This window comes from Emiliania huxleyi (assembly GCF_000372725.1).
Source record: "Emiliania huxleyi CCMP1516 unplaced genomic scaffold EMIHUscaffold_79, whole genome shotgun sequence".
Taxonomy (NCBI): domain Eukaryota; phylum Haptophyta; order Isochrysidales; family Noelaerhabdaceae; genus Emiliania; species Emiliania huxleyi.
In genome coordinates this window covers 53,626-80,516 of record NW_005196094.1, presented here as the reverse complement: position 1 = coordinate 80,516, position 26,891 = coordinate 53,626, and the positions used below count along the sequence as shown (strand labels likewise).

The following is a 26,891-nucleotide window of genomic DNA, read 5'->3' as shown; positions in this document are numbered from 1 at the left end:
GAAGAGAAGCTGCATGAGAAGCCGCGAGATCAAAGGATCGGCCGGCAGGCAACAACAATCCGGCAGGCGTCGGCGCCGTCACAGAATAAAACGAGAGAGAGGCCGCTCGCGAATGAATGAGGCAGGGCAAGCGGGGGCGGGACGCAGTCCCATCTCTCGTGTCCAGCAACATTCAGCACACGCGTCGTCGTCCTCTTACGGAGAGGCGAGCCTCCGTCCACTGCTCAACGGGATCCTCGGTATCCTGCGCGCCTCTGCCTGCGCCGGGCGTTCCCTCCGCGACGAGCGTCAACCCACTCCCCCTACAAGCGGCGTACGAGCCTACATAAACGTGCAAAGTATGACGGAGGTTGTTGGATCGCATCGCGCGAGATCGGGGGGATTTTTGTCTCCTCCGGAGATTCGAGGATCTGAAGATGATGCGTGCAAAAGGTCGCGAGCTCAATCTCAAAGATCGAAAGCACCGCTGGTCGCACGAGGGGCGGCGCCCACATGTTTCACAGAGAGGTTGAAAGAAACAACCCTGCGAAGTCGAAGAGAAAAATCCTACGGGAATGTCCGCAAGAGCCACAACAGCCAGGAAGAAACTGCGCGATCGCGTATTATGATCGGTGTGAAAACAGCATAGTAGGTGTGAATATAGTAAGTAGTACATGCCCCTGTGAGCTCAGGCAGTCCTCTAGTGTGCCTGGACTTGGCCTGAGCAAATAGTAGCGTTTGGGGCGTGAATTTAGCCGAAGTGGACCTTGCCCAGCAAGGTCCACCAGAGGCCATGTGTCGGGGCAGCCACAAGCGGGCTGGGCATGGGCGAGTCGACCTGACAGGCCGCTCGCTGCCCCAACTCGACTTAGCCACGGACTTGGCTCACACCCAGGTCGTTGTACTTCAAGGCTAAGAGTGAGTAGGACAAAAGAGTTTTCCCAGCGCGAGGCCATGCTCCCACGCGCTGCTCTCGGCGATTCCGGACTTCCCCCTTCCACACCGGCGTGTGTGCTTCGCAAGGAGGGTCCGGGGCTCACAGCATCAGAGCCCGGAGCCGTGTCCGATAACACTACCTCTCGCAGATTGGTAGCGGCGGTAGGGTCGCGCTCAAGCGCTGACCTCCGCCAAATGCTGCTTGCCAAGAAGCAGCGCACACAAGACCTTCCCTCGGGAGGTCTCTCGGAAAACATTCCGGAGCGCTCTCCGGACACACCTTATAGCGTGTGCAAGTCCATCGAAGGATTATCCGAAGCGGTTACTACTATCGAGAAACCGACAACCGTTACACCTTGCAAGGGAGTTCCGCTTGCTCGCGGAGCAGTTCCAGAGGACACCTCGCAAAGCATGCTCCGCCTCAACAAAGAGCCTCCAAAGCCGTTGGCCGGTGCGCAAGACATCGGGCCAGGGCCCTCCTGAGAGGGTCTCTGCAGTCGGCACCTTCAAATCCAGTGCTGCCGGGCAGCCGCCATGCATCTCCTTCAGTGACGGGGTGCGGCTACTCGGCCAAGAGGTACAGCTCTGCAAGAATGCCGGTCTCGATGCGACTGCGTACTCGGTGCTTGCAGGAGACACCATCAGTGAGTCTCTCGCCACCTTCACTTCTACTATCGGTGGAGAGCCGGTTGAGCAAGCGCTTGGAGCAGTGCAGCGCCTGCTCGGCTCACTGCCGGAGCAGACCTCACCAACCGACTCAATTCCTTTCAACAAGTGCGGTTGGAACACTGGAGTCACCTTTTCATTCAAGGGTTCGCGCTCGACACCACTACCACTGGCGGCGACTACGCCAAGGCGCTGACTGGCCTTGCCTTCCAGTACCTCTTCGGCTTCCTCCGCTCACGTGCTCTCTTCCACGGGACCTTTCGGAAGCAGCAAGATTCCGCTCACGAGATGCCCCTCTCGAAGCCGTCGGAGCCTCCCCCGGACCATGTGCCCGGCACCGCGAGCCGCACAGTCATTGTCAACAAGGGCGGCGCGCTCCACTATGTCAAGGAGCAGGCAATGGGAGGAGCAGGGAATGGGCCCGAGTGGAACAAGGAGCTCGCCCGCTGGCGCAAGGCTGAGGGCACTCTCTTCATCTCTCCCGATGCCGCCAAGGCGGAGGCCGCCTCGGACAAGGCTGCGCAACATGTGGCGCGTGCCATCACGAAGAAGCCCGCTCCATCGCGTCGTGTCGTGCCATGTACCGAGGATATCAGCAATCTCACGCCCCTCGAAGAAGGCGAAATGATTCATCCTCAATATGCCGCACTGGTGGGTAAGCTCGGATGGCTCGCAACCATCTCGCGCCCCGACATCGCCCTCGCCCATTCTCTCCTTTCCAAGTTCGTCTCGGCTGGAGGAGAGCGTCACTTCAAATGTGCGATTGGGGTAGTCGAGTACCTGGCCAAGACCAGCTCGAAGGCTCTAACCTACCGCCGCGACGCAACGGGTGAGCTAAACAACCACATCCTCGAATACACCGAGCTGCGCGAGGTGGACGTTAACCCATTCACGCCCAAGATCTTCCCCGACGCCTCGCATGGCGGGGAGAAGCCGCAAGCTGGTTTCTGCATCTACCAGAACGAGGACCTCGTTAGCTGGCACTCAGGACGGCTCCGGTCCACGCCGATCTCAACCGCCGAGGGTGAATGGGACATCGCAACCAAGGCGGTACAAACGGGGATCGCACTCTCGGACACCGAAACCTTCATGTTGGAGAAGCTTCCCGACTTCCTCGACAAACACTCGGTCAAAGAACTCGGGCTGCCCATGCCAGTCTACTGCGACAATAAAGCGGCGGTCCTTCTTTCGGACGGCAATACCTCGTCCAAACGGATGAAGCACGTCGCAACGAAAATTGCTTTCCTCCGCGAGCAAGTCAAGGAGGCAAAGCGAGTGTACCTGTACCATATTCGGACACAGGGCCAGCTGGCTGACCTCATGACGAAGCCACTGGCAGCAAGCATTTTCCACCCGTTGGCCAGCTTCATGATCGCCTAAAAGTGGCCAAGTCAGCAACGCGACCGCTCATGACAAGCCCTACCAAGGGGCTAGCTGTCGTTGTGCAACCCCACCACGTCAGCCATCTTCCGTGCAGGCGTTGAGGGGGTGATCTGCGCGATCGCGTATTATGATCGGTGTGAAAACAGCATAGTAGGTGTGAATATAGTAAGTAGTACATGCCCCTGTGAGCTCAGGCAGTCCTCTAGTGTGCCTGGACTTGGCCTGAGCAAATAGTAGCGTTTGGGGCGTGAATTTAGCCGAAGTGGACCTTGCCCAGCAAGGTCCACCAGAGGCCATGTGTCGGGGCAGCCACAAGCGGGCTGGGCATGGGCGAGTCGACCTGACAGGCCGCTCGCTGCCCCAACTCGACTTAGCCACGGACTTGGCTCACACCCAGGTCGTTGTACTTCAAGGCTAAGAGTGAGTAGGACAAAAGAGTTTTCCCAGCGCGAGGCCATGCTCCCACGCGCTGCTCTCGGCGATTCCGGACTTCCCCCTTCCACACCGGCGTGTGTGCTTCGCAAGGAGGGTCCGGGGCTCACAGCATCAGAGCCCGGAGCCGTGTCCGATAACACTACCTCTCGCAGAGAAAAACTCGAGATTGGCAGCGCTTGGGCACGTCAAGATGGCCGCGAGGTCCTGTCCCTCCTGTCCCTCCTGTCCCTCCCCGGACGCTGTGCTGTCGGCCCTCCTAGCAGACACGGACTTGTCGTCCACTACCCTGCGCGAGCTACACGCGGAACTAGAGCATCGGCTCGGCCGAGCGGTGTCGCGGCGGTGGTGTCGTGCGACGGTGGATGGGCTGCTGCCGCGCCTCCCTGCGACTGTGGATCGCTTGCAATCAGTCGCTGCTACAACGTCGGCACAGGCTGCGCCGTCGAACTCGCACCGCGGCGGTGGGAGAGGCAGCAGGCGCTCTGCCGAGGTTGTCCTCACCGCGAAGGACGAGCAACGGACCCGCCGCAGGCAGGCGTCGAGCCTTTCCTGATCCGTCATTCCGATCTCACTCCGCCTGGTGCCCTCCGGCAGGCTAAAGCGTATGTACCGCCAGCACCGCGAGCTCGAGTCGCGCCAGGGCGGCGAGAGTGCCTGCGGGCGAGGGGCACTGCTGGCGCTTCACGACAGCCTCTCTTCGCTCCCGCGCGGGCGAGGGACACCTCGCAAGGCGATCCGGGTCGTTTTCCACCCCTCGGGACCCTCCACGAGGTTGACCACCCACTTCCTACCCGCAGGTCTGCGCCGCGCTCGTGGAGAGGTTCCCGTCGGTTGCTGCTGCGCTTCCGCCTCCCCTCTCATCCTCGGTCGAGTCTACCCTGCGAGGTGCACCCAGATGGTTTGCACCCCTCGCTGCCAAGCCGGGCAAGCCGCAGCGGCGATACCGTGCGCGTAGACTCTAGAGATGACACAGAGTGAGATCACGTGCTTCTACTCCACAGCTACACAAGTTCGTCTCTCGCGCGCCGCGCTCAGAGACGGTTGACGGAGAAGTCGAGATGTATGCGTACCTTACGTAGGTAAAGGTATGCATTTTGATCAAGCTCGCCACAACATGAGTGAAAAGGGCAAAAGACACACGGCACAAAAGTGTCTCACGAAACGTCACGAAAAAAACAGCACGCGTCTCGGAGGCACGAGGTTCGAGGTGGATGTAGTGCCGCCGGCGTGCAATATACACACACAGCAGCAACTCTGTGTGCGCTGAGCGGTTGTGAGCGACGCGGTAGGACCCTGGCGAGAGCTAGAACGGTTCATGCTTCGAGCCTCCACGGGCTCGGAACGTCGCCATCGGACACGGTGGCTCATCCGGGGGGCTCATCGGGTTGCGGAAATTGCCGCAGCCAGGGAAAGAGATCGACGGCGACGTGCCGCGAGCAGCGCCGCCGGCGCCGATGGTGAAATGGGCGAGATGAAAGACACCCCAGTGACCTACATGATCACTCAGAGCACCTCAGTAGTGTGCTGTCATTGCGGTGGCGGCATGGGAGGAGGTCGTCTGCCGGGCCGAAACTCGGACTGCATGGAGGGGAGCACGTCGCGCCACGTGCCTCCCTCGTCGAAGAAGAGGCGCTGCACGGCGTGGCCGCGGAACCGGCGCATCATCCGCGGCAGGGAGACCATGTCGGCCGCCCAGTGAGAGTCGAAGCCGACGACGACGGTCACGGAGCGGTTGGACGACTCGAAGAGGTGGATTGCGTGGCGCATCCACTGCTCGTTTTGGTGCCAGGACATTTGAGGCCACCAGTAAAGGACGTCGGCCGGCGGCATCTCTTCTGGCCGCAGGGACATGAAGTTGCGGCAGAGCACGTCGAAGCCTCTCGCCTCGAGCATGCGGCAGTAGGTCCGATCGAGCTCGATCGCGGTAGCCGAGGCGGCGAAGTGGCGGACGCAGCCGAAGATGTCACCGTTGCGGGTGCCGATCTCAGCAAAAGACTTGCCGCGCACAAGGTTTATGAGGTGGTCGGCGACGACAAGCGGCGATCGCGTCGGGAAGGCGTCCTTCGGCTCGAATCCGGGTACCGAAGGACACGCCGTTGACGAGGCTGCGCCAACAGAAGGCAGCTGTGTTCCGTGCCACGGCATCGTACGACTCTCCGATCGTACACTTCACAGCCGAAGTCGCGAAAGAATGTGCGCCGGCGCCCGGACCGAGTGCTCCAAGTGGCTAGCGCACCACACACCTCTCCTTAAAATCCCTGTGTGGTGGCGGCGTGCCGTCCTCCCATCCCTCCCTTGGGTTGTCTCTTTTCTTTCTTTCTTTCTTTTTTCCAAGTGGCAAGGTTCTTCGTGTCCGCCACCTTTCTTTCGGTCATTCGAAACGGCATTACTAGCATAAAATCCGGTTCCGTTGTCACAGATTCGTGTGTCCCTCTCTCTCCGCGCCCCCACGACACACACACGCAAGGAAGGGACTGCGTGCGGCGTGCGGGCGAGCCTAACTAATTGTGGTGAGGGGCTGTGTGTGAATCTGAAAGGGCGGTAGAGTCGGCGCTCAAAGCGGTGCGCTGCGTGGGCCGACCGACACCCAGATGCAGAAGACAAGTCGTAGGCCGCGAATCGCTTGGGCGAGAAACATGGATGGTTGCGGCACAGAGTTCGGCGTGTGGGGCCCTGGGGATTGGCCCCGCGGCTAGGGGCGCGCTGATGCTCCGTCAGATGGCCTCGGCCGCCTCCATGTCATGGCGCCGCTTTAGCTCGTCGTAGCCCTCGTACATAAAGCCGCCATCCACGCCATGTTTGACCACACCTGCGGACAGCAACGCCGCGAGTTGGACACACTGCCCGGGGCGCGATGCGGGCACGTCCCGCCCGCCGCGCCGTCAAGCGACGAATTGCTTGCAAAGTGCCCCTCGTCGCGCGTGGTCCTCTCGATGTGCGCGACGCCCAGAGCGAGCACCACCAGCGCCGCCAGGAAAAAGAGCAAGTTGGCCAAGCACTCCTATACCGCTCCAACCGCCCGACACGTCAGCCATTTTGACTCGCGACTCAGCGGAGGCTCGGCGAGGGGTCTGTCTCCGGCGAGCGCGTGAGCTTGATCGCTTTCTTTTGGATGCGCGCCGCGCGCCGGTTGATGAGGGCACCTATCCCACTTGGCGCGTGCGTGAGGCTCTCGCACGGGTGTCTTGCGGAGCTGGGCGGCGCCGGAGAGCGCCGACGACGCGGTTCGGGATGAGGGCGGAGCTCTCCATCTCCTCGCCTGCGGGTGTGCCGTTCGGATCCGTTCGCTTAGAGAGACCCTCTGCTGAGGGCGGGGACCTCCGCCCGGTCGCCTGTCGTCGGCGAGACGGGCCCGCGCTTGTCGAGCCACGCCTCGATAGCGGCGTGGTCGTAGGTGTAGCCTGTTCACAGCTATACTATTCACAGCTATGCTATTCACATAGCCTCGATGGCGGACAGGTCGTAGGTGTAGCCGTCGGCCGCCACCATCGGAGCGTTGAAACGCGCGCCGCTCAGAGGGCACACCTGTGAGAAAACGCGCTCCGGTGACCCTGCCTGGAGAGTCGCACCGTGCGCCCCGCGAGGGGAAGCACACACGAGCGGGTCGGGCATCTTTCTCTTTGGCGCGTCGTCGCTCTTCTCGCCGAGGAAAGAGCCTATAGCGTTCCAAAGACGCCCAGCGTTCGACCGCCGCGTGCCTGCTGTCGTGGTCCGCCATCGCCGGGGGTGAGAGGAGCCTACGTCCGAGGAGCAGGGAGGAGTGAGGCCCGAGTGAGCAGTGGTCGCTCAAGGCGTTCAGACGACAAAGGCCCTTAAACATGCCAGAGTTCAAGCCCGCGCCGCCGCGCGACCGCACCACCGGCCGCTCCTCCTCCTCGCGGTCTTCGGCGCCTGCAACAGAGAGCAGACGCCCTCCTGAGAGAGGCCTCGCGGGGAGGCGTCGCCTCGTCGGTCGCATCGTGTGCCCCGCATGCGCAGGAAGTCTGCGACTGCATGCTGCCTAAGGCACACCAAGGCAAGGGCTGCCGAGGACGGCCCTGCACACGGCAGCGGCGAGGCAGCGACGGGGCCGCACTGCGCGCGGTTTGCGTCGGCGAGCGGCGTGTAGCCCCAGCGGTCGGCAACGGAATGGTCCGCGCCGGCCTGATCGAGAGGAGTCGTCGGCGTGGGAGAGACGAGAGGGGGGGCGAGGGGCCACGGCTTGTCCGATGGCAGCTAGGAGGGACGGGTGTGTGAGGTGCCCCGGAGGACCCATGGCGGAGGACACGGGGAGCGAGAGCGCGGAGAGGGAGGGCAAAGTGCGGCGGGAGAGTGCAGCGCGAGGGGCAGGCTGCCTCGTCCGCCAGGTGCTACCTCTCGGCTGCCTCTCCGCTATGTCTCGGGGCTCGCCTCGTCCACCAAGAAGCGCACCACCTCCAGCTTCCCCTCCGAAGCGGCGATGTGGATGGCGCGGCGCGAGTCGTAGTCGCCCTCGTTGACCTTCGCGCCCGCGGCGACGAAGCGGCGGAGCTCGGCGAGATCGCCGTTGGCGGCTGCCTCGTTGAAGTTGAATGCGTTGTTCGCCCGCTGCACGTTCGCCTTGACGGCGCCCGCGGCGCCGCGGGACTGCAAGAACTCGACCACCGCCTCCTTGCCTCCGAAGAGCGCCTGCGGGGAGCGAGGGGGCGGGTGAGGACGTGTCCTGCTCTCCTGGCCGCCGCCTCTCGCATGTGCTGGGGTGCGCGTTTCCGAAGGGCGTGTTGCCCCACCGGTCGGCGGGAGAGTGGTGCGCCTTGGCCTCGTCCACAAGGAACTGCACAACCTGCGCGAAAGGGGGGGGGGGGGGGCGCGGTCGCGGGAGGAAACGGTCAGCACAGGCGAGGGGGAGGCTTAAGAAAGAGGCCGGTTGCTGCGCGGCGGGGGCGCGAAGCGCTCGCTCCTCCACACCAGCTCCACACTACTCGCTACTGGTCTGCACGCTCCTCCAGCTGCCCCTCCGATGCGGCGACATGCAGCGCGCAGCGCGAGTCGTAATCCTACAGCTCCCCGGCATAACAAAAGCTGAAGCTCAGCCGTGTCTGCGGCGCGGACCTGCCAGACTGGCGGCTGCGCGTGGCTCCTTCTCGTTCGGGTCGGAGCCGGACTCGACGAGCCGCCGCACCAGCGCGATGTCACCTTGGGCACGAACGACGCAACGTCACTCCGCCGCTGCTTGCTCGAAACAGCCGCGCGCAATGGCCTCGCCGGATGCGGCGGCGTTGAAGATGTCGACGAATGCGGCGGTTCCGTTGTGAGCGCCCTTCCTGAGTTAGGCGCACGAGGGCGGTGTGTGGGGTCAGGGCGGGCCTTCGATCCGGGGTCGGGGCGAGGGGCGTGCCTGCGCAGGTAGGCCGTCAAGTCCTTGCGCCTAAGGACAGAAGGCCGGCACACGAGTGCGACGCGCCTGCCGCACTCGCCGTCGTAGGCCGATGCTCGCCACGCGCCCGGAGCGCGCCGCATCCTGCAGGCAGGTGAAGCCCCACCGGTCGAGCGCGTTCACGCTGGCGCCGCACTCTTCGATCAGGAAGCGCGCGACGCGCCTACGAGAGTACGAGTGGCGGCCGGCTCCGTCCCGGCGGGGGCCACTGCGGCTGCAGCCCGCGGCTCGTCACGCGCAGAGCGAGGAGATATGGGGAGATATGGGGAGATATGGGGAGATATGGGGCACGCGCAGAGCGAGGTCCCGGGAGATATGGGGAGATATGGGGAGATATCGGCACGCGCAGAGCGAGGTCGCCGTCCTCGACGGACGAGCAGACGGCATGCAGCGCGGTCCGCTCGTCGTAGTCTGTCGCGTCGACCGGCACGCCCGACTGCGCGGAGCAAGGGGGTGAGTCGGCAAGCGAAGGGCGAGATTGGACGCACGAAGGGGGGGGGGGGGGGTTGGTCTGGCGTTTGAGCCCCACGCGGCCGACTCTCCTCCCGACTCTCCTCCGGCCCTCTCCCAGTCCGACACCGCCCGTCCGGACGAGGCCTGAGGCTAGGCTCGGACTAGGCGCGAGGCCTTGAAGAATCGGCGCAGCTCCCTGATGCCATCTCCCCATATCTCCCCATATCTCCCCATATCTCGCCTTGAAGAGTCGGCGCAGCTCCTTGATGTCGCCCTTGACCGCCGCGTCTGTGACCTTGAGCCAGCCCGCCTGCAGAGAGGGTCAGGGTCAGGGTCAGGGTCAGGGTCAGGGTTAGTCTGTGACCAGCCCGCCTGCAGAGAGGGGGGCGCGTGCGCTCTCCCTCGGCAGAGGGAGGGGGGGGGGGGGCAGGGGGGCAAAAAGGCAGGGGAGGGCGGCGGTCCGCAGCCCGCCTCGTTTGCGATGAAGGAGCCGCTCCCCTCGTTGAAGGAGCCGCGGACGCCCCCCTCGCCTCCCGCGCCGCCCTCCCCCTCCACGTCCGGGTTGCTGCGGCTGCGCATCAGCTTGGCGCGCGGCGCCTCGCTGCTGCTCGAGCCGAGCGGCGCGTCGCACTCGGCGCGGTCCATGGCGGACCAGTCGACTGGCGCGTGGCGGGCGAGGAGGGGATGAGGAGGGTGGGGGGCGGGGGGTGGGGGGCGATGGCGACCGCCCCGAGGGCCAGAGGTGTGCGGCCCCTGACCTCGGCTGGGTCTCGGCTGGATCTCGGCTGGGTCTCGGCTGGGTCTCGGCTGGGTCTCGGCTGGATCTCGCCGGACGCGAAGAAGGAGTGGCGCTGCATCTCCTCGATGCCGCTTGTGCAGTTGAGGCGCTGGGTCGGGTTGATGGCGAGGAACTGCTCCACGCACTGCCTGCGGTGTGGTGTGTGGTGCAATGCGGTCAGAGAAGGACGGGGCGAGCACAGCGCCAGGGGGCGCGGCGCTGCCTGCAGTCGTCTGAGACTTGCACCGTGCCCCACTGCGGGAGGTGGAGCTTCTTCTTGAAGGTGTTTGGCAGCGAGGAGATGTCCTCCGGGCCCTTGACCCAGGCGAGAGGAGACTTGCCTGCAGCAGCAGGGCGAGAGGCAGGGCTGGACGGGCTCGAGGTCTGCCAGCCCCATATCTCCCCATATCTCCCCATATCTCCCCGACTCACCGAGGAGCATCTCGCAGAGGACCATCCCCCATAACTCCCCATATCTCCCCACATCTCCCATCTCTCTCCGACTCACCGAGGAGCATCTCGCAGAGGACCATCCCCATATCTCCCCATATCTCCCCATATCTCCCCATATCTCCCCATCTCTCCCCATCTCTCTCCGACTCACCGAGGAGCATCTCGCAGAGGACCATCCCGACCCCCCACCAGTCGGTCGACGGGCCGTACACGACCCGCTTCAGAAGCACCTGCGGAGCAGGGGGCAGGAGGTAGGGCGGGGCAGGAGGGAGGGCGGGGCAGGAGGGAGGGCGGGGCAGGAGGGAGGGCGGGGCAGGAGGGAGGGCGGGGCAGGAGGGAGGGCGGGGCAGGAGGTAGGGCGGGGCAGGTGGGAGGCGGGCGCAGGCCCCCTCTCTCCCCTCTGCCCCTCTGGCCTCCGCGGGCTAGGGCCGTGCTGGGGCGCGCCTCCGGGGCGAGCATGTGTGGCGTGCCGCAGAGAGCCTGAAAGGGGGAGGGAGGGAGGGGGAGGGGAGGGTGGCTCGGCCCTGCCGCGCCGGCACGCTACACGGTGGGCTTGTGACTGGCTGGTCCTCTGCTAGCTCTTCTCCGCCGCCGGGCTTGTTTGCCGCCTGCCGCCGGTTCGTCCGCTGCGTCGCGAGGCCGAAGTCGGCTAGCTTGACGTGGCCAGAGTTGGAGACGAGCAGATTCTCGAGCTTCATGTCGCGGTAGACGATGTTCTGGGAGTGGACGTACGAGATCGCGAGCGCGATCTCGGCGCAGTAGAAGCGCGACCACTCCTCGGAGAAGCGGCCGCCCCGCTTCTCGAGCTGCTGGAGGAGGGTGCCGCCGTCGGCGAGCTCGAGGAGAAAGTAGATGTGCGCGGCGTCCTGGAAGGCGTCGTAGAACTTGATGATGAGCGGGTGGCGGAGCTTCTGCAGCGCCTCGCTCTCCGCGATCACGCACTCCCAGTGCTCCTTGCTGTTCATGTTGCGCTTCGAGATCTCTTTGAGGGCGCGCATCTCGCCCGTCGCAGTCTCCTCCACGAGCAGCACGGTGCCGAAGCCACCCTGGCCGAGGGTGCCGTGGACGGTGAAGTCCTCGATGGACGTCGGTTTCTGCGTCTTGACCTCCACCAGCGGCGCATGATCCTGCTGAAGCGACGGCCGAGGCGATCGCGGCCGAGGCGATCGCGGCCGAGGCGATTGCGGGGGCTCTCGCGCCTGAGAGCCGCCGTCTCCGCTGGTGCTTGAGCGTTTTTTCACCGCACCAGAGATGTCGCCAGCCAGCTGTTTGCTGCTCTTGCGCAGCGAGGTCCGCATATCTCCGCCTCCTTGAGTCGGCGGTCTTCTCCGCGCGAGACGCCACACGGAAAATAGTGCCGTGGTCGGAGAGAGGCTTAAATCCCTGTGTGGTGGCGGCGGTCAAGGAAAACGTTCAGTCTAGACGCCGTCGAATGCGGTGTGGAAGAGGACAGCAAGCGGACCAGTCCGCAGGGTGTAGATCATTGCCGCGATTGCGAGCACCACGCTGGCAATCCAGCCAGCATGGCGCATGCTTCTACTCGAGTATACTCGGAGAGAGAGAGTTACTCGGAGCAGTGTTGGCTGCTACACGCACATGTGCATGTGCATGCACATGCACATGTGCATGCACATGTGCATGGTGCATGTGCACGCATCGCACACCTTCAGCGTTCAGGCGTGCTACAACGAACCGCGGCATGGGCGAGGACGGGGAGAATAAAATACAATACAGAACCATTCATTGAAAAAACACACACACCGTTCAAGATTTTTTCTTTGACGGAATTACGCCCCTCCGCGCTACAAGGGGAGGGTGGGGGAGGGTGGGTGGCGGCGAAGAGGCATATCTCCGCAGCGCTCGCAGCTGCGGCGATCACTTTACGCGAGGGAGACGCCAAGGAAAAATAAAAGAAATATTTGTGTGTGTGCGAGGGAGGGAGAGGCTTAAAATCCCTGTGTGGTGGCGGCGTGCCGTCCTCCCATCCCTCGCTTGTATGTTTTCTTTCTTCTTTCAGGGAGAGGCAGGGAGCCCTCTCCCTTCTCTCCCAGTAGCTAAAAGAGACGGTGACGGGCGCTGTCTCGGTCGGTGATCTCAGGCCCAGTGAGGTAGTGCACCAGACCTGTCCCGGATCCTGCTGAACAAGTTCCTCTTGTAGCTCGATCGGTCACACCGCCATCGCCGCCGACGTCTCCCAGTGAGATGATGGAGAGGGACGACACTGCTCGATCTACCCTCTGGGTGGGGTCCCTCAGCAGCGTGCACCTCGATCCTGTACCGTGTTTGTACCCCCCCCCCCCCCAATGAACACACCAGGGTTCTTGCGGAATCGACCGTATCAAGTGCTCAAGTGCTCAAGCGAAAAGCACCCCCAACCCGAGGGGCGCAAACTGTCTGCCTAGTCGCGGAACGAACGGACGCGAACAGCAAATGCCGGTCCGGGTCCAAGGCCGATTGCCCGGGCAGACTGAGGCTTCGAGCCGATTCTGCACCACCGTCAGCCACCCGACTTGCGGTTCCCTGTGCGAATGCTGGGTCCAGATACGGGCACTGCCGCCCGAGCGGAGGAGGGACACAGCCTGGGTTCACGTCGCGCCGGGACCCTTCCCCTGGCTGCCGCTGCTCCGAAAGGAGGCTGAGGCGATCGAGGACACACGCCTTGTCTTTTCGTCCGAAAAGGTAGTGTATGACAAACGCGCAGCCGCGTGGAAGCCCGAGAGCCGGCACTGGCAGCGGCATCTCTTCGTCGCGGCTCGCCAGGTGCTCGCCACCCACCGCCGCGCGATTGTCATCGCCTCGACTGAGGCAGCTGCCACGGTCCTGCGCCCTCTGGGCCAACGGATTGCCGCCCCGCCGCCCGCGGTGTTCGATGCCTTCATGAGCGACAGGACGGGCAAGCAGGGCACGGCGAGGTGGCTTCAGCGCCACGGAATGGGCGCCTTTGCAATCCGCGAGTTCAACGTCACCCGGCTGTTACGCGACCCACAGCGCGTTGCCTACCCGCTCGTGATAAAGCCCACCACGGGTATCGGCGGCCATGGCATCACCATCGTGAGACAGCCAGCGGAGCTGACCGAGGCTGTGAAGCGGATCCGCCAGCACTCGGCGTCTCTCGGCGCGGTGCTGGCGCAAGAGGCTGTGGAGGGCACCAGCGAGTGGGGCATCTACTTTGCGGCTTTCGCCGGTCGGCTGGTCGCGTCGGTCTGTAAGGAGTTTGTCTTTGCTTCGGGGCTGTTTGTGCGCGACGGTGTCGTCGGTCCCGGCCTGAAGACGGCGGGTGCACAGCCTTGCGGCCGTAGCCCGTTCAACGAGACGCACCTCCGGGAGCTGGTCGGGCGTACAAGGTACCACGGGTTCGGCTGCCTCGGCATCAAGGCGCGAGGGCCCGGTCAGCCCCCTGCCCTCATCGAGATGAACACGCGTGTGGGCTACTCGATGATGTTCATGCGCCCTCAGCTGCTCGATATGGTGCGCCGTTTCGCCGACGCCGTGGAGGATGGCCGGCCGGAGGTCGAGACGCCGCGGCTCGCGGAAGGCCCCACGCCATCTTTGCCAAGCCCGCCCGCCTTGCCGCTGCGCTGCGCTGGGTGGGATGTGCTGTATCCGAGCTCCTCGAGCCCCTCCAACAATTCGGCCTGCCTTTGCTGCGTTGGCCCATCCGGAAGGACCGGAGCGCTTGCCGACGGGAACGGTTCAGTCCTGGTAGCGTGGGCAAAGGCCCTCTATAGATGGCTGGTTGGCGCGCCGGAGACTCAGCCAGGTCTTGGCAGGTAAGCGTAAGGCGTCAGGAGGCCGGGCGAGGGTCAGGGCGCACACACACACGTCGTGCATATTTGACCGCTGCGCGCTAGCTGTGCCTGTTCGGGCGACACAGGTCTCGACGTCCCAAAGCCGAAAGCGCAAGGTCGCCCCACAAGTAGGACGCATCCCTCGCCGCCGCATTTCGCCGAAAAGTCTCCCACTCTCGCCCCTTCCCAAAGGTCCACCAAAAGGTGTTTTGAGTCCTCTCGCACACTTAAAATTAATTAGAAATTACACAGGTCCTGTACAGCTATACGTACTCTCTCTCGAGTGTGTGTCTTTCAGAGCCGGCTCTGAGAGAGGTGAGGGCGAGCCCATCGCTGTGACAGCTGTGGCAGCCGCACAGTAGGCTGTGCCATCTGTGCAGAGCGTGTGTGAGCAGCAGAGGAGCTGCTCTCCAGGCTTCAGGCGCAGGTTCGCCGAGCGCGGCGCAGGTTGGGGGACACCGTCACCGACGAGCGCGTTGGAGTATTCACTCCTGCAGTTGGCGATGGTGTATCATTTCCCACTATGCCACGTCTCGCCCATCCCGGGATGGGCGACGTGGCATAAAAATGATACCATCGCCAACTGCAACTCCGGACAAAGAGAAAGACGGCCGCACGCACACGAGCTGCGGTCGTGCGGACGTCATAGCGGCGAGGCGCGGGACCGTCTGTGGCGAGGTGGGTTCGCGTCCCCCCCCCCCCGATTTCCGTCAACTCAGCATCCGCACCCTCTACCTAGGTACTCGCCCGCGGTGGTAATCTACTGGTACTGCCAGAGGTGGGCCAGACCGCACACACAGACCGAGACGAGCGGCGTAATGGCTATTCCTATTGCCAATGGCGAGAGAATATCTACACGTTGAGGTGAGTGTGTCTGTGAGGCGCGCGCGAGCCTCGAGGCGCGAGCATATTATTTCTACTCTCTCCATGACCATTTCGGCATTTGGGCAACACTAGTCCGACGACATGTACAGAGCGCGCTCAAGGCTCAACCTCAAGCCTCCACAAGAGCTCGCACACGTCGCGCTGCGAGCGTGTTGATGCGCACAAGAGAGCACAAGAGAGCACAAGTAGCGGACAGCGACATGTGATGTCCCCCCTAAGTTGCTCTCTCCACCCTGGCCAAAAACAGCTACCACGCCCACGGCCAAAGCGCTAGTTGAGCGGCCCCATTCGGCGGCGAGTGCGGGCGTTTCCCTTTGTTCGCTGGCCGCGCGAGGGGAGCCGCAGTTCGTGCCGGATACCGCGGTAGCACCGGATCTCCTTGAGCCGCTTGATGTTGAGAGACACCTCCTTCTGAAGCGCAGCACCCGCCGCCTGCGCCGGGTCGTCGTAGTTGACGCACGCGGCGGCGAGGGCGCGGCGAATGTACGAGCGCTGAGACTCCCGCATCCGGTTGAGCGGGTAGGCGCCGTGCAGCCCGACCTCTGCAGCGAGGCGCTTGGCGCGCTGCCGACCGAAGCCGTACACGGCGGAGAGCGAGAACTCGGCCGGCCGGTGAAGCGGCACGGTGTAGTTTTGGACTCGGAACTGCGTCTCCACGGCGAGCTTCTCGCTCCGCTGCCGCACGTAGTCGGCCGTCAGCGCGATGAGGCCCTCTTTGCGCACGCGCTCGCGACGGCTCGAGAGCGCCGGCATCTCACACAGCACGCGCGCGCCGCCCCCGCCGCCACCGCCGCCACCGCCGCCACCGCCGCCACCGCCACCACCTCTGCTCCTGGTTTCGCCTCGACCACCACCGGGAGGCGACTTGGAAGGACTGGCCGGCGTGCAAAGGAGCCGCGCCACGGGCACCAGGGACCGCAAGCGTGATGGGCCGGGTCGCAGGCCAATCAGCGTAGAGCAACGTAACATCGCACGACAACACGCCCCTCTACCGCTCACGCCGCTCACGAAAGAAGAATTCCGGCCGCATCCTGGACTTGGTGGGGACGTGCAGGTGGGGACCCTGTCCTCCTCCCCCATCCCTCGTCTGGGTTTGCCTGTTTTCTTTCTTTCTTTCTTGGTGGGGACGTGTCTGTCTACTGTCATCCTCGACCCAGCCCTAGGCCTAGCCTACGCCTAGCAGCTAGCTTGGGACATTCAAACCGTTTTCTTTCTCTTTCCCCCAACTTCCGCCGTGCGCGACATATACAAAGACAAAACCCCATGGACGACGGACCGACGGAGAACACACGACGACTTCAGCTGGCCACACCAGGCGCGAGGACCGCCGCAACCGTGCGGGGCGGAGCAGCGAGGGGCAGTTCCGAATACACATACAATATAGGCTTGCAATGGTCCGGTGGAGAGCACAGTCCGGTGGAGAGGGCGGCGGGCCCGGCTCGCTTGGCGCAATCAACGGGCTCGCAGGACTCAGCGCCCGAGATCCTGCGAGCTAGCTCCCTCTGTTCGAGCAAGTCGCACCGCGCCCTCCCTGCGGTGGCCGACTCTCTAGCTCCCAGGGGATGGCGCCAGCAGCTGAAGCAACGGCTGCAACTCCTGCCGCAGTCGCTTTGCCTGTGCGGCGCGATTCTTCTTCTTCTTGGGAAAGGTCATCACGCGCGGCGTGCGCGGCGTGCGCGGCGTCCCTGGCTGCGATCCCGACCGCGAGCCGGCTCGGCGGCCGTCCGGAGCCGCGCCCTCCGTAGCAGCGACGGCAGGCTTAGCCCACGGCGCCGATCGCGCGTGAGGGGGCGTTAGAAGAAGGCGCGGCGTTCGCGCCTTGAGCGGCGGCGAGTAGCAAGTCGGAGTGGCATTGGTGGGCCGGCCGATGGTCGCAATGCGTGGCGCAAACGGCGAGGGAGGGGCCGATCGCACATGGCCCGAGGCGAGGGCGAGGATGCCCGGGGGGAGAGCCGCGGTCGGCGTGGAGGGGGGCGTCGGCGCTAGCCCGGGCGGGCAGGAGGCGAATCGCGGCGAGGTTCGCCCTCGCAACGCGTTGATGACGAGCGCCGACTGTGCCGAGATTGAGAGCGACGACTGCACGCTGTCAGGCGAGGTCGTAGGGCCGGACTGCTGCCCGCTCTCTTGTGCCGGCGGCGGCGAGATTGGCACAACTTCTCCCAGGAGGGCGGGGCTTGCGGCGACGATGGTGAGCGGAGGCGGTAGTGGCGGCATCCCTCCCTGCCCCTGGCAGCCCAAAGAGCTTTGTCGACGCAACGCGAGAGGTGGAGGCCGGAGAAGGCGCTGCGGCGCCTCGACGCCCTCGCTAAGCGGTGAACTGCCAAGCCCAGCCCGGCGCGCCTCCGCCTGTGGCTCGTAGGTCGCCGCCGAGGGCGAGCTGTCAGTGGGAGCGTGGATGGCCTCGGCGGGCGCTGTGCGCGAGAACGCGTCGTGCTCGCTAGTCGTGCCGGTGATCGCCAGCTCGCGGCTGTGGCTGCTGCTGTTGCTCGGGCCTGCGCCACTGGGGCTGCCACCGTCGTCCGAGCAGCCCTCACCTCCCTCTCTCTTCGTCTTCCCCTCCCGGCGAGGCCCGCTCGAAGGGGCGGCCAACGTCAGGTCGTCCTTCGGCGAGGGCTGGTGGGGCTGCTCGGCTGGCCCCGAAGAGACACTCTGCACCTTGCTAGGCGGAGCCTGTCCCTGCTGCTCCGTGCTGAGTGACGTGCGTGATTGGCGGCGTCGCCGCCGGGTCTTCGGGATGGCGGCCGCCGAGGGCGAGGCGGCTGCGGCCTCGCACTTGGCCTCGTACGTCGCGGCGAAGGAGGGTTCGGTGCTGCGTGGTGGGGACTCCGCTGACGGCTCGGACGTGAACGATGTCATGCCCTCCTTGGAAACTGGCTGGTCCACCGTCGAGGTCAGGCCGTCCTCCGACGGCGGCCGGTGAGCGGTGGAGGGGTCAATCGGCCACTCGTGCGTCGACGAGTCGCGGTCGGAGGCGGGCGAGGCGCTAGACTCGGTTGCCGTGGGGCGAAGCTGGGGCAGCTGAGTCAGCACGGGCCGCGTCAGCGAAGGCTGCGGCGTCGACGGCTCCTGCGGAGGCACGTTCTGGGGCGCGGTGGTGTCGGCCTCGCCTGCGCTTGCCCGCGCGACGGAAGCCGGCGCCGTGGCCTTTGCGGCGGCGGCGGTGACCCTTGCCCCGCGCACCTCCTTTGGACGCACGTCCTCCGACTTCCGCTTCCTCCGTTTCGGCCGTTTTGCCGGCGAGAGGTACGGCGCCACAGGACTCCCGCCAGAAAGGGCAAACTCTGGGTCGCCGCCCAGCCGCCGGCCACAGCGTCGGTGAGCTCGCGTGAGGATGAGGAGGATGATGGCCACCGCAATCCCCGCCATCACCAGCAGCTCGGTCGCAGCCTCGCCGGCGGGGTCATGCTGGGGAGTGTGCGAGGAGAGCTTTCTTGCCGGGGCGGTGCGGCGTGTGCCCACGACCCGTGGCGGGGCGCAAAAGCTGGAGGCGGGGAGGCACTCGGCGTGCGCGCCCGGGGCCTGCGAGAGCAGCCCGAGCAAGTGCATCCGCGCACAGTGGGCGACCCCAATCCGGAGACACGGACGCGCCGGGAGCGCACACGCTGCTCGGGGCGGCGCCCGGGCCGGCAACAAGTTTGCCGTTTCCGTTTTCGAGCTTTTACATGAGAAACGTCGTGCGTTTCTTTCTTTTCCCTCTGCTGCGAATTCGACTCTTTCGGGGGAGCGCCTGCCGTGCGTGGTGCTGTGGGTGGAGGGGAGCCGCTGCAGCGCCTGCCTGGTGCGCTGGTTGGTGGATGGAAGCTGCAGGGAAGGAGCGAGTGGTTAGAGCGAGACGATCGGAAAAAAGAAAAGAAACAGAAAAAAGAGAAAAACCCGCCGTTCGAAGCACCCTCTGTCTGACCGCTCGCTGCCGCCCCGCCGCCCCGCCCCGCCGACGACACATCCTGACCCGTCGACGTCTATAATGGAGGCCGTGCTCAGCGTCGCGCCCTTCTCGGCGCCATGCGTGCTCAGCTTCGGCTCCGTCTACGTCGGCGCGGTTGCCGAGAGGACTGTTCGCGTTGCGAACCCGACCGAGGCGGCGGTGGTCGTCTCCGCGGTGACGTCGCGCCGAACTGGGGCCCTCGCCGTCGTCGAGGACCGAGTGCGTGTTCCGGCTCGCTCCGAGGGTGCACTCACCGTCCGCTGGGTTCCGGAGGCCACCGGAGTGCTCGGCAAGGGACACACCATCCTCGTGAGGCTCGGCAAGGGCCGCACGCTTCCCATCTCGGTCGACGGCGTCGCGAAGCGTGCCGGAGGCGCGAGCCTTGCGCGTGCGCCACTCGGCGCGCTAAACCGCAATCTGCTGCACGGCGCGCCGCCGCCGAAGGCCGCGCCGGTCGAGCCTCTCGCCGCCCGCTGCCTCTCGCTTGCGCGGCGGGTGGCAGTTTGCGACGGCGAGGAGGACGACGCCTTCCTGGCTGTGGCGCGCGCCGCCCGCGAGTCACCGGCGATGGCGCGCTGCTTGGTGCGGGAGGGCCTCGTGCCGCCGCTGCTGCGCGCTAGCCTCGCCCCGGCGGCTGCTGCGCGGGGCAGGGCGGCTGCGCGGGGCAGGGCGGCGCCGCTGAAGGCGCTCGCCAACCTCGCCTGCGAGGGAGCGGCGGCGGAAGCGGTGCTAGCCGGCGGAGCCGACGCGCAGGGACTGCTGCAGCGTCTCGAGGCGGCGCTTGGCGACGTCGAGCCAAAAGGCGGCGAGGCGGCGGAGGAGGCGGCGGAGGAGGAGGCGGAGGAGGCGGCTGAGGAGGAGGCGCTCGCGCTCGGCACGCTCGTCGCCAACCTCGCCTCGTGGCCGGCATGCCGCGCGCCGCTCTGCCGCGCCGGCGCCGTCCCCCACCTCGCCTCGGCCCTGCTGCGCGCCGCCGTCCCGCCACCCGCCGGCGCAGCCACCTCCGCGGGCTCGCCTCCGTCGCGAGTGGCCGAGGCGAGGCGCGCGGCGGCGCGCGCCCTCTACTCGCTCGCGTGCGCACCGGAGGGGCGGGCCGCACTGCGGCAGCTCCCCGCGCCGCTCCGGCGAGGGATGGCGGAGGTCGCGTGGGTCGCTAGCCCTGCCGACGGCTCTGGCGCGGCGGACGTGCGGCGCGAGCTGGGCAAGACGATGCTACGGGAGCGCCTCTCGCCGAGCGCCGTGGCGCCGTCCCGCGCCAGCTAGGCGCGGGGCGCAGCCTCGAGGGCGCAGCGCGGTCGGCGCGAGAACCTACAGGCAGCGGCGACGGCGCGGCGTTAGGCACGCCGGCCCGGCACACCGCCGGCGCTCCTCCGCCCGGCCGCACCCCAGCGCGGTGGTCGCCAGGAATGAGAGCTCTGGGGATTAAAAAGAAAAATGACCGGGATTTTTTCTTTCTCCGCGGAAAAATTTCTTTTAATCCCCACACGACCCCTCGCGCCAGCGGGCTGTCCACGCCGCTCCAGGCTCCGCGGTGCTCTATGGCTATGGTGATCGGGCTGCTGGCCGCCCCGCTCGCTTGGCTGGAGGTTCGAGCGCCGCTCCGCCCGGCGGTGGGCGCCTCTCCGCGTGTCGGCGCTCCTGTGGTCCTGCAGGCAAGCGGCGGCGGCGGAGCGGCGGCCAAGGCGGCCGAAATGCTCGGCAAGATGGGAATGGCGGCCATCGCCGATGCCAAGCCTGGCGAGGTGCCTGTGACCAAGGAGTTTATTTCGTCCGCCAAGATTCGGCACGTCCGGACGATCTCCGCGGTCGCCGGCGGCACCATGTCCGACTACATGGCGCTGCCCGTCGACCAGTACGCAATCTACGACAGCAGGCTCATGCGGCGGCTGCCTGTGGAGGAGGGCGGCGACGGCGAGGTGTTTGAGCTGAGCCTGCCCAGCGTCCGCCCCAAGGCCGGGACCTTCATGCCAAAGCCAAAGCTGCGGGTCCGCGTGCGCCCTTCCAACGGCAGCATCGCGCTCGAGTCGGTCGGCGCCTCGCTCTTTGGAGACGCGGCCGAGCTGCCGCCGGACGTGACGGCGGCGCAGCTCGCGACGGCGCAGGAGGCGCTCAAGGGCGTCTTCAAGCTCGACTTCAACACGACGCTGCAGTGGGCGGCCTCGAGGAGGCGAGGCGCCGCGTGGGCCAACGCCACCGACCTGTCCTGCCGCACCGCCGTCCGCCTCTCCGTGCGGCTGCCCGCGCCGTTTGCGCGGGCGCCGCGGCCGCTGGTGCAGGGAGCCATCGGCGTGGTGATGCGCGCGGTGGGGAACGCGATCCTGCCGCGCTTCGCCGCGCTGCTCGAGTCCGACTACCAGCGCTGGTGCAACGGCACCCGCAGCCTGACGGCCGGGCTCGGCTCCCTCGCCCTCGACGAGGACGGGTACGTGCTGGTGCCCGAGCCGGTGCTGGAGCGGATGCGCGCGCAGGGGGGCGCGCCGGCCGTCGCGGCGGGCAACGCGCAGCAGCCGCAGCGGGGAGCCGACCCGGCTGAGGACGCTGCGGGCGGCGAGGCCGGCGCGGCGGGCGGGAGCGGCGGCGCGCGAGAGGGCGGCGGCGGCGGCGGCGGCGGCGGCGGCGGCGGCGGCGGCGGCGGCGGCGGGGCCTCGGGCGGCCGCGGCTTTGGGCGGCCGCGGGAGTGAGCAGCGGGAGTGGCGGGCTTTCCCGCGGCTGGCTTGCTTGTGTCCGTCTCTTGATTTGGCGCAGTTGGAGCCGTCGGGCCGCATGCCGTGTCACACATGCGGTGTGACTGTGCTGTGACGTGCAAATGAGAGAGCGGGTGTACCTCTCTGTAGCTAGGGTTGCCTTAGGCTTAGCCCTTACGCGGTTAATTTGGGGCCTAACAGTTTGTGCGCCATTCCTCTGGATATATAAAGCAGACACCAGACCTCGGTTTCCCATAGGGTTTCTGCTGCGGTTTCCCATCGCGGTTTCCCATAGCCGAAAACCCAGGGGTCGGTCGGTTTCTGCCGCGCGCTCTGTTTTTTCTGGGATCTGTTTTCTGGGACACCCGCCTCGATTTCCCGTGGGATCTGCCTGTGGGTCTGGTTTCTGCGGTGTGAAGACATCTGTCATCTCCCGCTTCGTCCTAATGAGCTCATTCCGGCCAATGAACAGGTGTACCCCCGTCCGAACCCGGGGGTATCGAGCACGAAATCACAGAGAGAAAGAACATTGCGAATGTCCCTCGCTCACCTGCTCCTCTCTCGGAAGACGCGCGCCGGCCTGGGGGACTCGCTTGCGATCCCGCTCCAGCCAGAGGCCGCGTGAGGCGCGTGGGACGGTGTACGCTGGGGCTCGGCCCCAAGTGCACTGGCCTCGCGTCTCGAGGGGAGGACGGCTCGTAACTGAGGTCCTGCGGAGACAGTCGTCCTCCCCTCAACCCGACGAGAGTGGGCGGGCAGTCCCCGTGGCTGCAGTCGCGCTTCCGAGCCGACTCCGCCCCTCTCTCCACCCGGCCATTCCAACGGCCAGGCCGCTCGCTTAAGGCTGATTGGCTAGACGAGCGGTCTACCTCCAACGGGGCGGTCCGACAGCGCGTGGATCCGGCCCGCCCCGGCGGGTTACGGTTTAGCGCGCCGACAGACCGCCCTCTCCACCACCCTCGCCCAGGGATTTACAACGCTGTCTTAAGGTCCGACAGGTTCGGCACCGGGCACCGCCTCGGTGTACAAAATGCGCCTGCGGGCGGACCCTCACAGATCACAGATCACATTGCGCCGTGACGGGATATGTTATCTGGGATCTGCTTTTTCGGTCCCCGATGGCGAGCTGGCTCGACGATCTCGGTCTCAACGAGCTCGAACACATCAAGGATGGCGCAAGTGCCTTCGCGCAGGAGCTCCACCCAATCAACTCGGCGGAGGATTTCATCAGCTTCGTGGTTGCGCTCAACCTCTACCCACCTGGGACGCCCTTACGCGCTGAGCGTATTGCTGGGGAGATGCCGGCAGGCCTCTCCGCTCCTGCGGTGCGGTATCTGCTAAGCAAGCTGCCCATTGTCGATCGGGGCTTGCCTCCCAGCTTCGCGACGACCCGAGCCGCAAGACCGTTCGGCTCGTGCCGGACGTGGAGCACTGCGTGGCGTGTGGCCTCGCTGGGGAGGCGGTACCCCTGGTGGTCAAGCGGGCTGACAAATGCTCATCTCCAACGGTCTATGCGGAGCACGGGCGACTGAAGGGCGAGCTCAATGGCCTCTCCTGCCCTCGGTGCTCCGCGTGGTACAGCATGTCGTACGCTGAGGGCGGCACGCGCATCCCAGCTGGCAAGCAGGTGCCCTACCCAGGGGCGACTGCATCCTCACGCCGCTGGATCCAGCTTTCCCAGAGCTCGAGAATTCGCTGCTCGACAGGTTGTCGGCACAGATGGTGCATTCTCACACCGGCTTCGAGACCTTCTGTCACGAGTGGGCAATGCGGTGCGGCGAGTCAAAGGATCTCGCCCATACGATGCGGCGACGCCTCGGGCACACCTGGTTAGCGTGGTCGCTCCTGCGCTGGCGCGACGAGAATGCGTCGCGGGCGGGGGAGCCGCTACCATTCGAGCCGCTGGGCTTCACATCCGACGAGCAGCTCGATGCGACTTTGCTCGAGCAGTGCCAAGGTCGAGATGCGAGTGGCCGCCTCAAGCCCGAGTGCCTGCTGTCCCGCTTCACCGCATTTTGGGCGGGAGAGCACGCGTCGCGCTGCCTCAAGCCGGTGCCTGGCAGCAGTACGTGCGACTGCTACATCATCGATGGACACCATAAATATCGGCGCAAGTGCTGTTCCAACCGGAACGCGCGCGTTGTCGATGGGCAAGCACGGAAAGGCGACTTTGGGCTGTTCTGGCATGCCCGTCCCTGGATCGCGCTTCTGTGTACGTTGCCGCGGGCCGCGCGCACGGACACGACCTTTGTCGCGGGGGAGTTCAGGCGGACCCGACCTTCTCGCGCATGACGAGGCTGTCGCCGGGCACCTCGGCGGGGCCAATTCGAGCAAGACGCACGCCGCGACTGGCGGCCCCTGAGGCACGCCATCTTTGACGCCGTCCCCGCTGCCGCCTCTGCGGCGCCGTGGCGCCCGGGCCGGTCCCCTGCGGCGCCGTGGCGCCCGGGCCGGTCCGCCGCCGTCGGGGAAGGCGGCTCAGTAGAGAGCTCCACCCCTCTGCCGGGGCTCGCCGGTCGTAGGACGGCGCCCCACCAGCGCCCGACCGGCGCACCCGCGCGGACAGGGAGAGCGATGCATGCACTGATGCCTTAGTTGGCGTCGCGTTAGGAGGAGGGATCGGGCGCGATGTGCGTGACCATAGCCGCTGCACCCTTGCGCGACGTAGTGTCGCCTGTGTGCAGTCGTGTGTCGAGATGCGCGAATCGTGCCTGCCCTATGTTCATGCCATGTGCTTGCCATGTCCATCCCATGTGTCGGCTGCGCCTAGCTGCGCCTTTAGGAACGACCATGCTCTAGAGAGCTCATAAACAGACAACACAGTGCGCTTAGCATGTGCGCTGGCTTGGCGCGTGGTCTCTGTACACACACACACGACACAAGAGTGCGCGCAACAGCAGGCCGCCACTCACACCGTGGGCACGCTCACACACGTAGCACAGGCCGCGCTCACGGCACGGCACTGAATGCGAGGTAGCGTGGCAGTGACATGGACGACGACATGGGACGCCGCCCTCGGCGGAGATGACTACGATGCATTTAGGAACGGAAAATGCACTGCGGGCTGGCGGCAGCGATCATCGCCCACGGTGGCGGTGGCGCTCCACATGCGACTCTAAGCGATGGCGGCCTCCATCGGACACCAGCAAGCCGGCCTATTGGCGCTTCTTCTGCCGTGCAAGCACCTTGCGAGCGTCTTCGTATGGGCAGTACTCTCCAAGAGGCAGAGGCTTCTGCTCTGGCACGCAAAAGACCGGGGCCCACTTGCGGTCCGCCATGATGTATGCCTTATACTTCGAGAAGCTGCCTTCGGCAGCCTTCTTCACGAGGTTTTCCATTTGGGTAATGGCGAACGTGTCTGGCAGGCTTTCCGACGCGGCAAGGAGTTCGACGGCCAGAGCGGGTGATGCGCCGTTGCCAACCACAAATCGGAAGAGTTCGAAGCGCTCGCGATTGTCGAGCCGCTTGGACCGTCCGAGGCGCTGCATGTCGTAGTCACGGCTGCGAGGGTCCTTCGACCAGGTCGTTGGCCAGAAGTGCAGGTCGCCAATGGCATTCTCAACGTCGGACAGGGCGTCGGCGTGCCAAACACCGAGTGCCTGGCGCTTGAGCAACTGAACGCTGGCCTGTTTTGCGTCAGTCTCACAGAGGAGCGACACTGTGCGCTGAGGCACCGTGGTGAGCCGCTTCTCGTCGCCGTTGAGAGGTGAAAGCAACGAGGGGCGCTCCATCGCACTCGATATCGCAGAAACCAGAAACCAGAACGAATCCTCCCCTAAGGGTTCCTCCCACCCAGAACATGCTGCTGTCTTAGTACTCCCGCCCGTTCGACCCATTCGGAATCCAATTAGTTAATGAATGAAGGGTCATTCCGGCGGAATGACCCCTCCGGGAGATCGTTCACACCTCGAAAAACCAGAACTCATATCGTGTGTGTGTGTGTGTGTGTGTGTGTGTGTGTGTGTGTGTGTGTGTGTGTGTGTGTGTGTGTGTGTGTTTTGGTGTTGGAGAGGAAGGAGTGGAAGAGAGAGGAAGTAATGAAATTGATTTTGAGGTCATTGTAAAAGAAAAACATCTGGCAGCTATCTCGCAGTGAAATGTCGCTTTCATTCCTGACCACAACGCTGGTGAGAGCGGAGCGCGCGGCGGTGAGCCGGGCCGGCGCGCCTAACGCGGCCGTCGCCGCTGCCTGTAGGCGCTCGCGCCGACCGCGCTGCGCCCCGCGCCGCTGACCCGTGCTGCTGCGCCGACGTGCGTTCCGGCCCCTGCGCACCCCTCTGCGCCGCAAACCGCGCAGATGGAGACAGGAAGGGGGCCCTCCGTGCCGGCAGCAGCCTAAGGCGCCCCTGCCGCCCCGCCCAGGATGTCGGAGCCCATCGCGCGCCGCGAGATCTTCAGCAAGGTGCTTGGCTCCGCCGCGCTGCTGTCGGCTGCTGCCGCGAACGCTGAGGTTGACTACGCCGGCGTTGGCTTCCTTGGTGGCTCGTCCACGATCGACGTGAACAACGCCAACATCCGCGTCTACATCAAGCTGCCGGGTATGTACCCCAACGCGGCTGGAAAACTGGTCTCCAACGCGCCGTACAAGAATGCGGGCGAGATGTACTCCAAGTGCAAGTTCACCGCGGCCGAGTCGGCGGCGGTGAAGAAGTACGAGACCCGCTTCATCTTCCTCGAGCCCAAGCCCGAGTACATCATCGACAACATCAACAACGGACTGTACCGCTAAACGAGGCCCCCGACGCGTCGCCGCCGCCGCTGTGCCGCCACCACCGCTGTGCCGCCCGCCCCGCCGCGCTGCTATCCTGCGCTGCCTGCTGAGCCAGCGTGCCCTGCTGTACGGGGCCCGTGGATATGTGCACGGACGGTGGACGGCGAGGGAAAGGCATGTTTTGCGAGACGCCTTCCGGGCGCGTCGTGTGCGCCCTGCTGGTTTTGTGGTCCCATTACGCGATACGCGATAGCTAGAATGTCTGTGCGAGCTTAGGAAAGGCGATTCACCAGTGCCTCCGGGCTCACACAGCCCGCGGGCGCGCGCGGCGGCTCTCCGCTCACACCTCACTCCACACTCGAGTCTCGACAGACACGACACTGACGACACTCCCTCGTCACCTCACACCTGTCGGCTGTC

General features: G+C 65.4%; 6 protein-coding genes across 6 annotated transcripts; 3 read left to right on the top strand and 3 right to left on the bottom strand.

Moving 5' to 3' along the window:
- Nucleotides 1-5,760: 5,760 nt before the first annotated feature.
- On the bottom strand, nucleotides 5,761-11,787 carry EMIHUDRAFT_453310 (hypothetical protein). Its single transcript, XM_005759821.1, has 18 exons — nucleotides 11,087-11,787; nucleotides 10,923-10,958; nucleotides 10,630-10,708; nucleotides 10,249-10,366; nucleotides 10,077-10,174; nucleotides 9,719-9,906; nucleotides 9,489-9,557; nucleotides 9,142-9,230; nucleotides 8,831-8,957; nucleotides 7,789-8,046; nucleotides 7,475-7,542; nucleotides 7,365-7,399; nucleotides 7,137-7,290; nucleotides 6,732-7,055; nucleotides 6,614-6,658; nucleotides 6,478-6,542; nucleotides 6,241-6,400; nucleotides 5,761-6,208 (listed from the first exon to the last, which is right to left on the bottom strand). The coding sequence occupies exons 1-17, from the start codon at nucleotides 11,774-11,776 to the stop codon at nucleotides 6,282-6,284; spliced, it is 2,562 nt and encodes an 853-aa protein (XP_005759878.1). The 5' UTR covers nucleotides 11,777-11,787; the 3' UTR covers nucleotides 5,761-6,208; nucleotides 6,241-6,281.
- Nucleotides 11,788-15,442: 3,655 nt separating this feature from the next.
- Nucleotides 15,443-15,796, bottom strand: EMIHUDRAFT_58461 (hypothetical protein; the record flags this gene model as incomplete). Its single annotated transcript, XM_005759820.1, has 1 exon — nucleotides 15,443-15,796. A coding segment is annotated over one exon (354 nt), but the record flags the coding sequence as incomplete, so codon positions are not given.
- Nucleotides 15,797-16,699: 903 nt separating this feature from the next.
- On the bottom strand, nucleotides 16,700-18,697 carry EMIHUDRAFT_218365 (hypothetical protein; the record flags this gene model as incomplete). The annotated part of the gene is made up of 1 exon (XM_005759819.1): nucleotides 16,700-18,697. One exon carries the CDS (start codon nucleotides 18,695-18,697, stop codon nucleotides 16,700-16,702), a length of 1,998 nt encoding a protein of 665 aa, XP_005759876.1.
- Nucleotides 18,698-19,115: 418 nt separating this feature from the next.
- EMIHUDRAFT_218364 (hypothetical protein) lies at nucleotides 19,116-20,339 on the top strand (the record flags this gene model as incomplete). Its single annotated transcript, XM_005759818.1, has 3 exons — nucleotides 19,116-19,658; nucleotides 19,785-19,865; nucleotides 20,163-20,339. 3 exons carry the CDS (start codon nucleotides 19,116-19,118, stop codon nucleotides 20,337-20,339), a joined length of 801 nt encoding a protein of 266 aa, XP_005759875.1.
- A 2,539-nt stretch (nucleotides 20,340-22,878) lies between these two features.
- On the top strand, nucleotides 22,879-24,570 carry EMIHUDRAFT_359227 (hypothetical protein; the record flags this gene model as incomplete). Its single annotated transcript, XM_005759817.1, has 5 exons — nucleotides 22,879-23,202; nucleotides 23,241-23,347; nucleotides 23,377-23,541; nucleotides 24,057-24,138; nucleotides 24,189-24,570. The coding sequence occupies 4 exons, from the start codon at nucleotides 22,879-22,881 to the stop codon at nucleotides 24,136-24,138; spliced, it is 678 nt and encodes a 225-aa protein (XP_005759874.1). The 3' UTR covers nucleotides 24,189-24,570.
- A 1,269-nt stretch (nucleotides 24,571-25,839) lies between these two features.
- Nucleotides 25,840-26,778, top strand: EMIHUDRAFT_428354 (hypothetical protein). Its single transcript, XM_005759816.1, has 3 exons — nucleotides 25,840-25,887; nucleotides 25,956-26,011; nucleotides 26,123-26,778. The coding sequence occupies exons 1-3, from the start codon at nucleotides 25,858-25,860 to the stop codon at nucleotides 26,487-26,489; spliced, it is 453 nt and encodes a 150-aa protein (XP_005759873.1). The 5' UTR covers nucleotides 25,840-25,857; the 3' UTR covers nucleotides 26,490-26,778.
- The last annotated feature ends 113 nt before the right edge of the window (nucleotides 26,779-26,891 follow it).